This window comes from Cavia porcellus, unplaced genomic scaffold (assembly GCF_034190915.1).
Source record: "Cavia porcellus strain 051 isolate PalLab524CR breed Dunkin Hartley unplaced genomic scaffold, mCavPor4.1 scaffold_2, whole genome shotgun sequence".
NCBI classification, from domain to species: Eukaryota; Metazoa; Chordata; class Mammalia; order Rodentia; family Caviidae; genus Cavia; species Cavia porcellus.
Genome location: NW_026947485.1, coordinates 10,503,805 through 10,519,106, shown reverse-complemented (window position 1 = coordinate 10,519,106; position 15,302 = coordinate 10,503,805). Strand labels below are relative to the sequence as shown.

At 46.9% G+C, this 15,302-nt stretch overlaps 1 protein-coding gene and 1 pseudogene across 1 annotated transcript in view; both read left to right on the top strand.

Annotated features, from left to right (window-relative positions):
- The first annotated feature begins 1,687 nt into the window (after positions 1-1,687).
- On the top strand, positions 1,688-7,127 carry LOC111756865 (lysophosphatidic acid receptor 5-like; annotated as a pseudogene).
- A 2,434-nt stretch (positions 7,128-9,561) lies between these two features.
- Efcab10 (EF-hand calcium binding domain 10) overlaps positions 9,562-15,302 on the top strand; it is an 8,766-nt gene continuing 3,025 nt past the window's right edge. Inside the window, exon 1 of the mRNA XM_003469853.5 lies at positions 9,562-9,724. Coding sequence (XP_003469901.2) covers positions 9,616-9,724 — 109 coding nt within the window. The 5' untranslated portion in view covers positions 9,562-9,615. The remainder of the gene's footprint in view (positions 9,725-15,302) is intronic.

Sequence of the window (15,302 nt, the reverse complement as noted above, 5' to 3'; positions counted from 1 at the left end):
GATTAAAGGCCCCTTTGGATAGCTGAGGAAACAGGCTCACAGAGGCTACCTGAGGCACGGAGAGCACAGCTGGCCGATGGTCACTCCCTTCTCCCGTCATGCAGTCCTCTCTGTTGTTCCCCCTGCTCCTAGAAACATACACTCTATTGACATTTTTTGCCACAGTACTGGGCTTTGGACCCCAGGCCTTCACACTGAGCTACAATCCCCAGCCCATTTCCTGCCTTCTGTTTTTATGTTTTTTCTATGCAGAGTCCCATTAAATTGCTCTGCAGGACAAGCTGGCTATGGGCTGAGGATTTAACTCAGTGGCACAGTACCTGCTAGGCAAGTCCAAGGTCATGAGTTCAAGTCCCCCTACCAAAAAAAAAATCTTTAAAGATTCTGTCTGTCTCCTAATTGGTGACTTGGGTTTTTATAATTTATTTTACTAAACTTAAGTTTAGTTTTACTAAACTTAAACATTTTCCTCCTTTTGGTTTTTCCCCATTAAGCATTAACTACCTCGTGGGATTTTTCTTGCTTTCTGCTGTGGTTGAGGCTCACCACAGCAATAGGTTTTATGAATCCTTGTTTCTGAGTAAAGTACCCAAAAAGGTATTTTAATGTTTATTTTCCACTCTTTACATGTTCATAACCCTTCAAGTAGAAAAGTAAACGTGGCCAGTGCAAAGTGCTGAATGCCTCAATCGGTCCCTCACAAACCTGGATCATCGCTGGAACATCACCAGCGTGGGGAGCCTGCCAGCACCTGGGAGGCGCTGCGGTTACCCAGACAATTCCAACCACAATCTCATCCGAGGTCCCTTGCGCTGGGAAGCTCCCTGAATTTAAAAAAAAAAAAAAAAGTGGAATTCTTCCTGGCTTTCCCCTTTAGCCCTCAAATACATTAGTGAGTTTTTAATCCAACAGCATCATCACAAAATCACTATCTCCTCTGCAACTGGCACAAGTAGCGTGGAGGTTGCTATTAAGCAGGAGTTCGGGCAGTCTCCGGTTAGGGTTTCGTTTTCCCCCATGCTCCTCTGCTTCCCTGGCTGATCCCCCCCCCCCCAGTCTTCTCACTAACCAGCTCCCTACGCCAGCAGATCTCTTTCTGGCTCTACAATAATCCAGACACCGTTCCAGTGGGTAACAATTTCCGCAGTCCTGAAAGAGGTTTACTTCATGGAAATGAAGAGGATGGGGAGGGAAGAGAATGCAGATTCTGGGGGGATTCTACCAAAAGAATCTGATGCATGCGTGTCCTTGGCTTTCAGTTTTTAATCAGCCTCTGGGTCTGCCCCGCACCATCAGCTGCAAATCTGGAGACTCGCTGCATCAGAACTGAGAGCAGACGGTTGGCTCTGCGGCAGGACCGACACACAGAGGTGCTACAGGCCCGGCTCACTTGCTAGCACTTAGACAATGCTCCTGTCGTCCACACTCAGCTTAGCACTGCTTCACATTTCAATTAATTCAGGCATTCAAAGTCTCCTTGTAAATAAAAGCCATGAATACGAACACGCTGGTTTACAGGACAGCTGCTACCTTTGGTGGGGCACGAGGGAAGCTCTGGAGAGCTGGAAGCGGCCTGTCTCTTGACCTAAGAGCTTGTTAAATGAATCTAATCATTGCGAAAAATTTCAAGTCACTTCCTTTTAACTGCGGTTTGAAAATACACATGTGCACATGCGCAAACGCACGCATGCGCACACAGCACAAGGCCTACGAAGTGATCCTTGTGTTAGCAGAAAGGAGAAAGTTACAATGTGAATGTAGGGGAATCCCGACAACAAAGAGTCTGATCGTTTCCTCCCCGATCTCCCAGAGGCAGCAGGTGCCACAGAGGCGGGTTGGAAATCCAGGTTGGAAAGGGGAAGCTGGGCTTGAAAGTCACGCATGAGATTCAAGGTCCCCTTCCTCCTTCATCTCCTGCACAACCCAGGGGCTACACCACCCACCCACCCACCCCCACTTCCCAGGCTCCCTGCTCTGCCCTAGATGCTGGTTTTCTGGAGAAATCAAATGGGAGGCAGAGATTCAGGATCCAGCAATTCCAGGCCTAGCAGAAAAAGTTACCTTTTGGTGTGAATGAAGGTGGATAGAGGCACCAGGTGGTTTCCCTTCAGCACGAATCCATCTGCAGGACTTTGACTTGTTAGGATTTATACCTATTGCTTTGGGTTTGTTTAATCTAGGGATGCGTACTGTTAAGGCACCTAAAAAACAATGAAAGATATGAGAGTTGGGGCTGGGGCTATAACTCAGGGATAGGATGCTTATCTCACATGTGTGAGGCCCTGGGTTCAATCCCCATCAAGGAAGGAGAAGGAAAAATTCATGGGAGCTGTTAGGTGACCATAACTTCCTGTTCGTCAGTGTACAGTGTTTGGCTCTGGGTTTTGGAGCTCTAGAAAACTGGAATCATAGCCAAGTGTGGTGGTGCACTCCTGAAATCCCAGCACTCAGAAGGCTGAGGCTGGAGAATCAAGGCAAATTTGAGCCCAGCATGGACTGCATAGTGAGTTCAAGGCCGAGACTTTATCTTGAAATTTTTTTTTAAAAAAGAGTCTTGAGGAAAAACTGGACTCTCCTTGAGCTTCAGAAATTCTGAGTGATGCTCTTTGCTATCTACGCAATCCCCACCATGTGGGCTGGGCTCCAGGTGTCTCTTTGGAATCACATATTGTTTTGCACACAGTAAAGGTAACCAGCCAGGGCTGGTTAGGTTGCAGGACAGCCCACAAAAGCCCCCAGCTCCCACCACGCTCCCACAGTGCAGGAGTGTTATTTTGGGAAGAACAGTCTCAGTTTCAGCCAGAGAAGACAAGACCGCGTGTCACCTCGCCGCAGGCCCAGCAGTGAGAAAGCACAGCCTTCCACTTCGCCATCTGCCATCTGCCAGGAGACTGAAGACTTGCAGGTGTCCCGAGCAGACCAGCTCCAAGCCACACCTGCCCAGCTCTCATATCCAGAAAAGGGCTGGAGGACAGGGATTGCCCTGGCGGCGGTCAAGGTGGTGCCAGTTGTCGTGGAAATACTGGTGGTGGCACTGGTAGTTACCCACTGGTAGCCCCGTTGTTAGCTGTCTGTTTCTCTTTTCTAATTTAACCCTTACAGTGCCTCTATTGCAATAGCTGAGATTACTGTCCCCACTTTCAGGCAAGAAAACCAAAGTTTAGAGAGGTCAAATCATCTGTTCAAATCTCACAGCTGGGAAGTAGGGAGCCTGCTGGGAGAGGGTCCTTGACTTTCAGATAAACTGTGTAAATAGGCAGATCTAAAGTTATCCTGTGTGTGAATAACTTTGAAGCCCAAATGCCTTAATTTTGTGGTTGGGCTTCAATTTGGTGGACCTAATGAAAGCTTAAACAGATTTAGTGTTGGGGGTAGGAGCCAAGAGAAGGCTCAGTTCATAGCATGATGTTCTTCGATGCGGAAGTAGCCTTAAAACCAACCAAAAGCGGGTGGGGGGTAAAAACAGATGAAAACCAGGCGAGACCTAGGGCTGTTCACAGCGTCGTGCCCACATCAGCCCCCTGATGCTGTGGTAATGGGAGGTGGCAGCGCTGGGAGAGCTTGAGGAAGGGCACACAGAGGTGTCTGCAGTATTCTACAACTTCTCAGTGTCTTAAATTCAGAAGCTAACAAGCAAGATGGTAATGAGGTACCCTAAAGGGGAGCAGCAGGACCTTTGTCCAACTGTCCTGCCCTCCTTTGCATGTGGTCACTTCCTTCATATTCTCTACACTTTTGTGTGTCGTAAAGTGGGCTTAAATTAGTATTTTTAGATGTTTTTCAGGGCTAAGGATGTAGCTCAGTTGTAGGGTGCTAGCCCAGGCTGCACTGTGTGCTAAATTCAATCCCTAGCACCACCATCAAAAAAAGTTTGTTGGGGTATTTTAGGCCCAGGAAAAAAAGAGATATATCTTCTGAGTGACTCTGGTGTTCTCTCCGATTTTGAATGTTGGGCCAGGGGTTTAGCTTAGTGGCACAAGCACCTGCCTGGCAAAGTACGAGGTTGTGAGTTCGATTCCCAGTACAAAAAAAAAAAAAAAAGATTGAAAGTTAATCCTGGACAAAGATTTGGTAGGGCTGCTGAGATTCTTCCACAGAGCCCTGTGGACTTGTAAAATCCTGGTTGTGAAGCTACAACCACGCTGCTGAGCTGTACCTCACACAAAGAGCAATGTGGCATCACTATTAGGCTGTGCGCTGTTAAATTTCAAAAATGAAAGGAACCCTCCCCTCCACCAAAAAATCCTCTAAAAATGCTATAAAACAACCTCATGACAATGAAAAAATTCAGTTTCACACTTTGTGTCTCCCTTATAAGTTACCTACCGTGTCACATGTATAATAATAATTACCTTTCCTTCTTGCCGCATTGCCGCACAGAACCAAGAGTCTGTTGTTTTTAAAAGGTGCAGCACAAAGTCTGTTTAATCACAGTTTTTTTTCTTAACAGCAGACAGTACAAATGTGGCACCATTTGAAAAGCTTTGCATATATTATTAATTCAGTCAGTCTCCAAGACATTTCCGATGAGGTAGGTACATTTGCTTCGCATTGTATCCATGAGGAAACCGAGGTGGAGAATTCAAGGTGTTTCTCCCAATTATTAATGGCCAGTGGGAAAACAGGTCTGATGTGGCAAGATTTGGTTCCAGAGGTGACTGTGCTACTCTGTTACCTTGCCTCACTATGGATTTTCTCAGAAAAGTTGCCTTTTTATATTTTTCTCCTCCATATTTTTTTTCCAGTACAGGGAATCAAACTAGAGCCTCATGCATGCAGGGCAAGCGCTTTACCACAGAGCTGTATTCCAGGCCCTTCCCTCCATCTACACAGCAACCAAGCTGAAGCATCTCTGACTTGCCCCTTCCTGAAACAGAAAATAGGGAGGAGATCAGCTACTGCCTCTTGTGCCACTCAATCTCCCACTCTGCCCTCTACACACTCCCTACCCTGAGCTGTAACTCTAGGGTTGACAGACAGTGACAAGATGACCTGATGCCAAAACCCAAGCTCTTTATGCTAATGGTCAAGAAGTAGGTGACCAGATTTCCAGTTCACCAGGGAGTTTGTCACTGAGAGTTTCCTGCTCAGCCAGGGTGCTTGGTCTCTCTATATCCAGGGAGTGCTAATAAATTGTGGTTGCTGACAGGGCCCTGGACTTCCTACCCCAGAACAAATGCATGACTTTCTGGGGACAGATGGGCAGACACGAGCACAAAGGCTCCCAGGAGGCCATGAATCCTGGGTAAGAATGACACTGAGTCTGTACCAAGCATGAGCTGGGCACCCCCCCACACGATGACCCCTGAGCCCTATCACCAAGCCCCCAGATCAGCCCGCACAGCTGCTGCCGTGCAGGTCTCCCTGCTATCCCCTCAGAAGTACCTTTGCACACCTGTAATCTCAGCCACTTGGAAGGCTGAGGCAGGAGGATCAGCTTGACTTCAAGACTGATAGAACTGTGGGGGGAAGGAGGAGGAGGAGGAGGACCGGCGGCGGCTGAAAATATAAGAAGTATGAAATATAAATAACCTTTATTTTGGGAATGCGGGGAGAGACACCCCCGACTCCCTGGGGCTTGGCATCTCCACCCCGGGGCTGGCGATCTCTCCGCCGAACACGTGGAGTGAGGCACATAAGTAGCCTCGGCTTGAGGTGGAACCCAAGGGGCATTAGGGATGCACAGGTAGCCCATTGGTCTTAGTTTGGCGCCAGAGGCAATTCCTAAGGGTGGGGGAGATAGGAGCTTCCTGGCTTTACCGGCTACAGTATCCAGCCTCAAAAGAGTACATAATACGTGTTTCCAATTATATAACCAGCCTCATATACAAACAACAGTATTCTTTTTTTTACGTTAAAATAAATTGTATACATATATATATATTTTTTTATTGGTACTGGAGATCAAACTCGCCACCGCCTGCTTGCAAGGCAGTGCTTATGCCGCTGAGTTAAATCCCCAGCCCCTATATTTATCTTTTTGAGATAAGGTCTTGCTAAGTTGTCCAGGCTGGCTGATTCTCCTGCCTCAGCCTCCCAGAGCTCTAGGTAGCTTACCCTTTTTGATGTCACATGGCAAGGGAAGGTGACAAAGCCAAGAGTTAAGCTTAGCCAGGGGTTGCTGTCTCCAACTGTGTATTTCACCTTGGATGAGCCATTCTCCGGAACTGTGTATTTCACCTTGGATGACCCAGTCCTGCTGTAAGATGCTATTATGGCCTGATTAAGAAGGTAAAAGGCCTGAGGCTGAAAAACCCCTCAAGAGGCCTGCCGGCTGGCGAAGCTACATGAAGGCATCTGCTCCTCCTGCCCTGCCCAACTCTGATTTGGGCTCGCCTTCTCATTCCAGGTCTCCACTTCCGATGAAGCTGTATGGAGTAACTTCTAGCCACTGGCAGTCAAAGGCCACATTCCCATGCCACCCCAGAGGTAAAAGCCATGCCTAGGCCTCAGGGTACCCCCCTATGCCCTTGGCCTGGCTCCCGCTGCCACCCAGCACCATGTTGTCTGCCGACGACTCCATGTTGGCCAATTTCTCGGCCCCAACTAGCAACCCTTCCATGGCCTGCACATGGTGGTGTAGAGCCTGGGGCTGGTGGCTGGGCTGGCTGGGCTGCCCCTCCACGCGCTGGCCCTCTGGGTCTTCCTGTGCGTGCTGCACGTCAAGTCGGTGGTTAACATATACCTGTGCAACCCAGCGGCCAGCGACCTGCTCTTCACGCTCTCCTTGCTTCTGCGATGCGCCCTACCACTGGCTCTTTGCCTATCTCCTGTGCCAGGGGTCGGGCTTAATCTTCCCAATGAATGTGTCCAGCGGCTGTACTTTCCTGATACTCATCAACGCGGACAGCCACGCCTCCATCATGCACCCATGAGCCTGGCCACCTGCAGCGGCCCCGCGCGGCGCAGCGCATGTGCCTGGACTTGTGGGCGCTCATCCTGGTGCAAGCCGTGTCCACCGCGCATGTGCACCGGCGCCCTCTGTCTGCAGCCACCCACAGGGCCACAGTTGGCGCCCATACTTGGAGAGCTTCAGCGACGTGCTGTGGCGGGGCCAGCTGCAGCCGTTCGTGCTGCTGGCCAAGGCGCTCCAAACGACATATAATGCTCCACAAAGTGCAGGCTAATGAGCGGTGATGGAGAACCGTGCTCGGTGGCCTGGGATGGGTTAGGGGAGCAGGGTTCGAAATGGCTGTGTTCTTTACCTTGCTGTGGTTTCCGAGGCTCCACGCATACATCAAAACGTATCAAACAATATACTTGCAAAATGTGCGGTGTATTAAATATTAACTACACTAAAGTAAAGCTATTAAATCAGCAGCAACAGCGAGGCCCCAAGAGTCCAGGCTCCATCGTAAGACATTCACCATTCCAGGCCTGGAATGGGCGCCTAGCATCTGTGCTTCCTGATGGACCCGCAATGCGCACCCCTGGCTGGCAGCCTGGTGCCCACTTTCCACGCGGCACTACTGACCCCAAACACTTCCAGACTTCGCAGCACTGGGGAGAGGAAGGAAGCGGTGAAGAGGGGCGTTCAGGAAGAAGCACTGCGATGCAATTGCAGGGGAGAACGAAGCCCGAGCAGAGACAGGAAAACATCGGACTCCACTAGGTGGCATCTGGACACTTTAACAGGATTTGCAGTGAGCTGAGGAGATGGAGGGCGCTGTCCCAGACACGTGAGAGGAGCGCTCAAGCAGACCAGGGCCTTCCTTGTGTGGTGAAAGGCTCACAGATTTATTGGACAGAAACCACCAGCAACTGGGGTGGATGTGAGCAGGACCCTCTCGAAGTAGTTGGCTGGCTCAGGGGCCAAAGGAACTCAGATGACCTCGGGGCCAGGGCTACTGCAGGCTCAGGGGCACAGAGAGCAGAGCTGACCCCTGGTAGGTAAATCAGTGACATGGGCCAGACCCAGCCTGTCACCCCCACCCCCACCCCCGAATGAAGGTTGCTTCTCCTGTTTTCTTTGCTTCCTTCCCCACCCTACACCAGTTTGGGCCAGTTGAAGGTCACCTGGACAAAAGACTGCATACCAGCCCCTCCTTACAGTGACTCTCCACCTTGCATGTGCATAGGTGCCCCTAAGGTGACAGCTTTCCTGAGTGTGCTCCTCTGTCCCTGCCACCACAGGACATTCAGCAAGTCCTCAAAGTGGTGGGTCCAAAACCACTGAAGAGTAACACTGCCCTCGACAGAGGTCTTCACACTCTCCCCGGAGTCCCTAAGGAACCCAGGGTCCCCTTTGGTCTGTGGCTGGATCAGGGCTCCCCAGGTTCTACTCAGCTGTGTCACCAGGTCACTCAGATTGCCAGCCATGCCTCTGTGAGAGAGGTTCAAACAAAGGAGATGAGACAGCATGCCACTGCCCGACCCATGACTCCCACATCCACCCACAAAAGCTGCCTGAGGGTCTCTGCAGGGGATTCCTGTAAAGCACTCCTTGGCTAAAAAGAATCTGCAAGCCGAGTTCTGTCTCATGTACTTGTAGGAGACCCCCTTTTCACAAACCCAGGCCGGCCGGATAGATCTGGGCACATGGTTTTCACCTCTTTTCAGAGCCCAAGCACCTTCCCTTATGGAACACCTCCTCCAGACTTTGGGGATGAGAAGTTACCCTCTTCCTTGCTCAGGGAGTACCAACGAGCCAGTGGTTAGCCCGAGCACCTAGTTCTCCCAGGTCCTCAGGGCACTTGTCCAAAGAGGGTTTTCTAGCTTGCCAGATGGCTCAGCAGTCCCCCGCCTTGGCTACTTTCTGTTTCTGTCTCCAGGTGGTGGTGCTGCAGGTCCTCTTACAACCCTTTGTCTTTTAAATGCTGGGAAGATCTTATTATTATTAAATATTTTATAAATTCATGTAAAACTTAGAACCTGGCTGGATTTGGTGGTGCATGCCTTTAATCTCAGCATTTGGGAGGCTGAGGCAGGAAGAGCGCCATAAGTTTGAGGCTAGCCTAGGCTACATAGTGAGACCCTGTTTCCAAACAAAAAACTAGAAATTCCATTAGACCCAGCTGTTTCCCTTCTACGTATTCTCCCAAAACAATTTTTAACACTTTTTTCCTCCAAAACAATTACAAGACACAGTACACTGATACATGCCTACTCATGTTTATAGCCGCACAACAGCTAAATCTTGGAAGTGGTCTATATGTCCACCAAGAGATTAATGGATAATATGGTATTTATACGCAACAGAGTACTACTTTGCCATAAAGGATAAACTCATTGAAGGAAAATGGATGTCATTAATTGAAATAAATCAGACACAAGCTTAAATATTGCATGGTTTTTCTTATGTGGAAAAAGCTACAACACAAAGAGCAAAATAAAAGCCAGTAAGGAACTCAGGGGCTGGAGATATAGCTCAGCGGTATAGCGCCTGCGATCCCTTGTTACTAAAAAATAAAAATGAGGGAACTCTTTTGCAAATGGAAGTGGGGAGCTAGAGAAGGAGGGTGAGGAGAAGCAGGCGAGGCAGAGAAGTCAACGTAAAGAACAAGAACGTGTTTTGGACACGCGGGAAGCAGTCACGTGACTACGCCGCCGGGCAGGGGCGGAGTCGAACAGCTAGCGCGCTGCGTGGTCGCCTAGCAACCGCTCGGACGCTGAGCTATGGAGCCGGTGCAGAGCAGGGAACGTCAAGCTAGGGGTTATTTGGAAAAACATCGAATCATGGAGCTGCTGCACCACCTCACCAGCGTCCTCCTCTTTGTTCGGCCTAGTAAGTGTCTTGCCTTGTTACTTTGTCCCCAAAAGTTCCCCGGACTGCCCTGTTTCGCTCGGGAGTAGTCCTCCACACGCTCTGTGTCTGCAGCCCCGGGCTGCCTGAGCTCTGAGGCTGCTCAGCGATCCCGAGGCTGTCAGCGAGCCAGCACTGCAGAACGACCTTCTGTGCCAGCCGTGGGCCAGGGGCGGCCAGCTCTGGCCGGGTCGAGGGACTGGGGCTAAGAGAGTGTGTCTGAGGCTGGCACTCAGGCACCTGCCCACACCTTAGTACTGTGGGGGCTTGAGCTTAATTTCTTCTTATGGAAAATGGGTACAAAAATACTAAAATGTGTTATGGCCGTGTGTCAACTCCCCACGAAACTGTAATCGTTATGTGTTGCAATTCTGGGAATGTGGGGAAGATTAAGCAATACGTAAATCAGCCTTGTGCCTGCCAAGCAACAGGTGTTTCCAGTGCAAACCTTACGAGTTTTTAATTTAGTAACTGAACTACACAATTGATAAGGTGAGCTAGAAAGTTGATTGAGAAGCTTTTCCTGACAGTTTTATAAACCTGAATCCCTTACAAAGTTTGAATCATTTCATACTTTTTGTTTCTTGTAGGATCAAGAAGTTATGTTAAAGCTGAGCATGGTGGCCGCACACCTATGATCCCAGCAGTTGGGAGGCTGAGGCAGGAGGATCTTTGTGAGTTCAAGACCAGCCTGGGCTACACAGTGAGCTCAAGGCTAGCTTGAACTACATAGGGAGACCCTGTTTTTAAAAGACAAAAAAAAAGTTAAGATAGGGGGGTGGTGGTGCACACCTGTAATCCCACTACTCTAGAAGGCTGAAGCAGGAGGATTGGGAGGTCCAAGCCCATCTGGGCTACTTAATGATGTGATGAGACCCTGACTCAAACCATTTTTTAAAAAAATTGTTTTAAAGAACTGGGGAGTATGTAGCTTAGTGAGAAAGCCCTGGGTTCAATCCTTACTGCAACAAAACAAAACAGAACACAGCAAAGCAAAACAAAGTTTGGCCATGGTCGGAATGGACATGGCCAGGTATGGTGGCACATGCCTGTAATCCCAGTACTTGGAAGGCTAAAGCAGGAGGATCACTGTGAGTTCAAGGCCAACCTGGGCTACATAATGAGTTAAAGGCCAGCCTGAACTACATAGCCAGACCCTTTGCAAAAAAACAAAACGGAAAAAGACAAAAATGGTTATCTGTCCTCCTCAGAATGCACAATCAGAACCTGCAGCCCCACATGGAGTGCCCAAAATGCCAGCCTGCTGTATATTATACCGACTTCTGCGGGTGCGCTAAGAAGTTGGTGTCATAGGTCATCGGGTTCCATGGGGTTTTTTCCCTTGTACTGGTGGTTGAGCCCAGGGTCTTGTATGTGGTAGGCAAGCATTCTGTCACTGAGCTACAGCCCCAGTGCACCCTCCCTCCTTTCTCTCTCCCTCCGTCCCTCTCTCCCTCTCTCCTTCCTTCTCTTTCTACCCTCCTTCCTCAGCCTCTTGAGTAGTTGGGATTACAGACATCACCTGATTCTTGATCTGTATATGACATATGTATTTTTCTCTTCAGAAGTTTTTTAGGATTGTGTTTTTATTGTGTCCCCAATGCACTAAATATTTATATGGCTTGGGGTGATTTTGTTGTTTTTATTGCTTTAAATTTATTGTGTGAAGTACTTGATGATTCTTTAAATGTTGTAAATTGTTTCAAGGCTAGAAAATGTTCTTTTTTTTTTTCTTTCTGGAATTGTTAGTTGATTATTGGACTATTGGCCTGATTCTTTAAGGGTTTTTTTAACCTTTTTTTTTTTTTAACCTCTTTTACCTAAAAAGTACAAGGTACTTTTGATCAGAAAGATACAATTCATGAATCTGCTGAAGATTGTGAGAATTTGTCATGTTATTTTGGTGTTGCCCATTAACTATTTCTTGTACTTACTAATGGTTTGTTATGGGTTGGAGTATCATCTAAACCAGGGATATTTGGAATGGAAGTAGATATCAATAATTGTGTCAGTAAACATAGTAAACTAGATCTGTCTCAGGGAAACTAAGACATTTCATCACCTTAATTAGGGGCATTTTAAACATTATATGAATAACAAAAGCAAGTTAAAACTGAAAAGAATATCAAAGAAGCCAGTGGGTCAACTGAATGGAAAATTGACTTTTTTGTCCTGACAACAACACAAAAAGAAAAATGTTTTTGGATTTTCTGAGTCACTGTATCAATGAGCCCACTTATCAGACCTTCACTAGTCGCTTGATAATGTATCCTTACAGCCTTCAGACAGTTCTGTTTTTAAGAAAAATGATATGTAATACATGCAATAAAATATATACTTTCAGATGTTGTATAATTTATATTAGCAGAAAATTCACACACACACCCTCAGCCAGTAAACTTCGGTGTATTGCCCAGGTAATGGTTCCTGTTCCAGGTCCACCTGCCCCTGTCTCTTAGAAACATCAGGGCAATGTGATGAGCACTGTGTAATCCTGTCCCCAGTTGCCAGCCATTCTGCCTCTCTACTTCCTGCTTGCTTATCTCATATAAGTCCTAGACCACCAGAGATCAGGGCCTGAGAGACTGATCCCAATCGGTGCCCATCGATGTAAATAAATCTGCCTCCAAATCGTGGCTGTCATTTTAGTGTTTCTGCTTGCTGTTGCAGTATAATCCGTATGATGTCTGTGTGTACATATATGCCTGTCTACAATGTGTATACCTGTATAACCAGATAGGCCCTTACATATGATACTGAGGCATCTCAGTCTCCCCACAGAATTGCATTCAGGAAAGCACAAGCATTCCAATGATGGAGAGTAGGAATCAAAGAGGAGCTGTGACCTCCTAGTCCATAGCCGAATCACTCTACAGCCTCCCCAACCGGCTTCCCAACTGCATCACCCAGGGCAGCACAGATCCTGCCATTCGGCTCTTCTGTCTCCCGTTTCCGGTCCTGCTTTGTACTCTTAGCTCTTCGTCATTTCGGCCAATTTAGCATGCCGACAATGCCTTGCTTTGCTTCAACACCAAAGGCCTTATACCCATCTTGCAAAACCAGAAGTCTCTTACCGTGGAAGATACAGCAGGGGAAAAGAGAATCTACACAGATAAAGACAAAATTCTCTTAGCTAAAGAGGAGATGGGCAGGAGTCAGGGAATAGTCACACATTAATAACATAAAAGCTGTCGAAAGAGTAATTTGCTTATCAGTTTGGAAAGCTGAGATGCTGTTACCCCATGAACAATGCAGATTCCTGGAAATTGCTTCCCAGGCATTGAAGGTGGGGCAGGGCCACCACAGCGAGGGACCAAGCACTGGGTAGGAGGAGGGGGAGCAGCCACAGGCTGACTGTGCACTGCTTCTCCAGTGGCCTGACAGGTGTCCCCAAGGACAGAGGAAAGGGAATTTCCGGTGTCTGCAGTGTTGGTCTGATGCAGCATGACAAGTTGCTTGTCCTGTCCTAAAACGTTCTTCTGCAGATATTCCCACTTCTTGATATGGTTGATCTTTTGTGAAGTCCAGGCATCATGGCGTGTGTCCCAGTTTGAAAATCTTGGAATCGTAAGGGAGTTACAGAAAATAAGGCAGCTTGCTTTGGATATTACTATGGAAGAAACAGGTCCACTGTCACCATTCTCAATGCTCAATTCTAAGAGCTCTGGAGCCCAGCAGGTCTTCATAAATCAGTTAGTAGGAAAAGCTGGCTGTCCTGAAGTCGGCCAGTAGGAAAACTTGGCCCTAAGTAAGAAATATATTCTCACCGGGCATATGGTAGTTGGCTGCCAGCCATTTCGCAGTGACAGTTCTATGCTATGCATGGCAGAGATACAGATTTTTAGGGAATGGCTAAAATAAAATTGGAAAAAAATTTTAAAGGCAGCAATTCTAATAGTACTGATGAGTGATGCAACTCTGGGTATGGAAGGAAAAGATGAATTTGGGGGCTGCTGAGATGCACCAGGGAAGGTCACAGCAGAGTCAGTTTGGCAACTGAAGATGCCGTCCTGCATCTGAGTCAGCAGTGTGGTAATGTCTGCGAGCACTGGAAAGCCATTGCCCAGATCTACATCGGCCACATGGCCTTGTATGTGAAGTAACCCACGGAAAATCCTTGCACAGTATCATGCTCACAGGATGAGGTTAATAAACACTAGCTGTTACATTTTTCTTTTTGTGGTGATGATTTTGTTTTGATGGTATTTTGAGATAGGGTCTCACTAGGTAGCCCAGGCTGACTTCAAACTCATGGTGATCATTCTGCCTCAGCCTCCTGAGTGCTGGGATTACAGGTGCGCAGCACAACAGTCAGCTAAATATTAGCTATTATTATTAAGATGCTGAAGCTGAACTTCGTCTTTCTTGAAGAACTGACTGTCATGAGCTGGTATTTGTAAGACATGAGTAATTAGTAACATTTGGTTCTTCCTTTCCTGCTTTAAAAAGTTACTCTTTATATACCACCACCACCCCACTGCTAAATTTGACTGGCTTTTAAAAAAATTAAAAAAATTTTTTAAAAAAAGTTACTCTTTCAGGGCTGGGGATTTAGCTCAGCGGCATAAGTGCCCGCCTTGCAAGTACATGGTCATGGGTTCGATTCTGATACCAAACAAATAAACAAAAAAAAGTTAATCTTTCTTAAATATATTTCTGTTGTTATAAACATTTTCCAAACATTTTTATAAGCAGGTAGAGTATAAATTGTAGACTTTAAACAAATATCTCATAGTCTAAAAGATATGCAGCAATATACTTGGTTTAGATTTGCATCAAAGTAGCACACCGAGTTCCACTTAGCATTATGTATGTGAGCCTTAAAAAAAAATGTAATGAGTGGAAATTCAAACTTTGCACTTTTTTCTGCTTCTGACTTTGATACACATTCAAGAAGAATGGAAGACTTTGTAGGGAGTGTGATTGCCTTTAGTATCTTTTTTTTTTTGTACCAGGGATCGAACTCATGATCTCGCGCTTGCCAGGCAGGCGCTGATGTCGTTGAGCTAAATCCCTGGCCCTGCCTTTAGTATCTTATTCATTGCCAACTCTATTGAAAGTTGTACAGATAAGGCACCATATTAGATTTATCAACACATACACACTAAGGATTGAAAAGATGGGGGAACGAAGGGATAGAAGAGATAACTTTAGTTGGTTAGTGTAGTAAGCTATCTGGGCTAACAGATTAATTGAATGTTTCAAAATAGGTGAAGAGAATTTTCAGTGTTCTCAACACAAAGGAATAATAAATGTCCTATTGTAGGTGGTAGATATGTCAGTTACCCTGGTCTGATTATCACACAGAACATACAGGTATTGAAATATCACAGCATACTCCATAAATATGTAAAATTTACTGTATCACATCTGATAGTCAATGTCCAAAATATATAAGGAATTCAACAGTAAAAAAGCAAGCTACCCAATATTTAAGCAGGTAAAGGACTCAATTCAACCCCCAGCACCATGAAAAAGAAAAAGGGCAAAAGACTTGAAAGACATATCTCAAAGGAAATACAGATGGAGAAATTATATGAAAAAGCTCAACATCACTAGT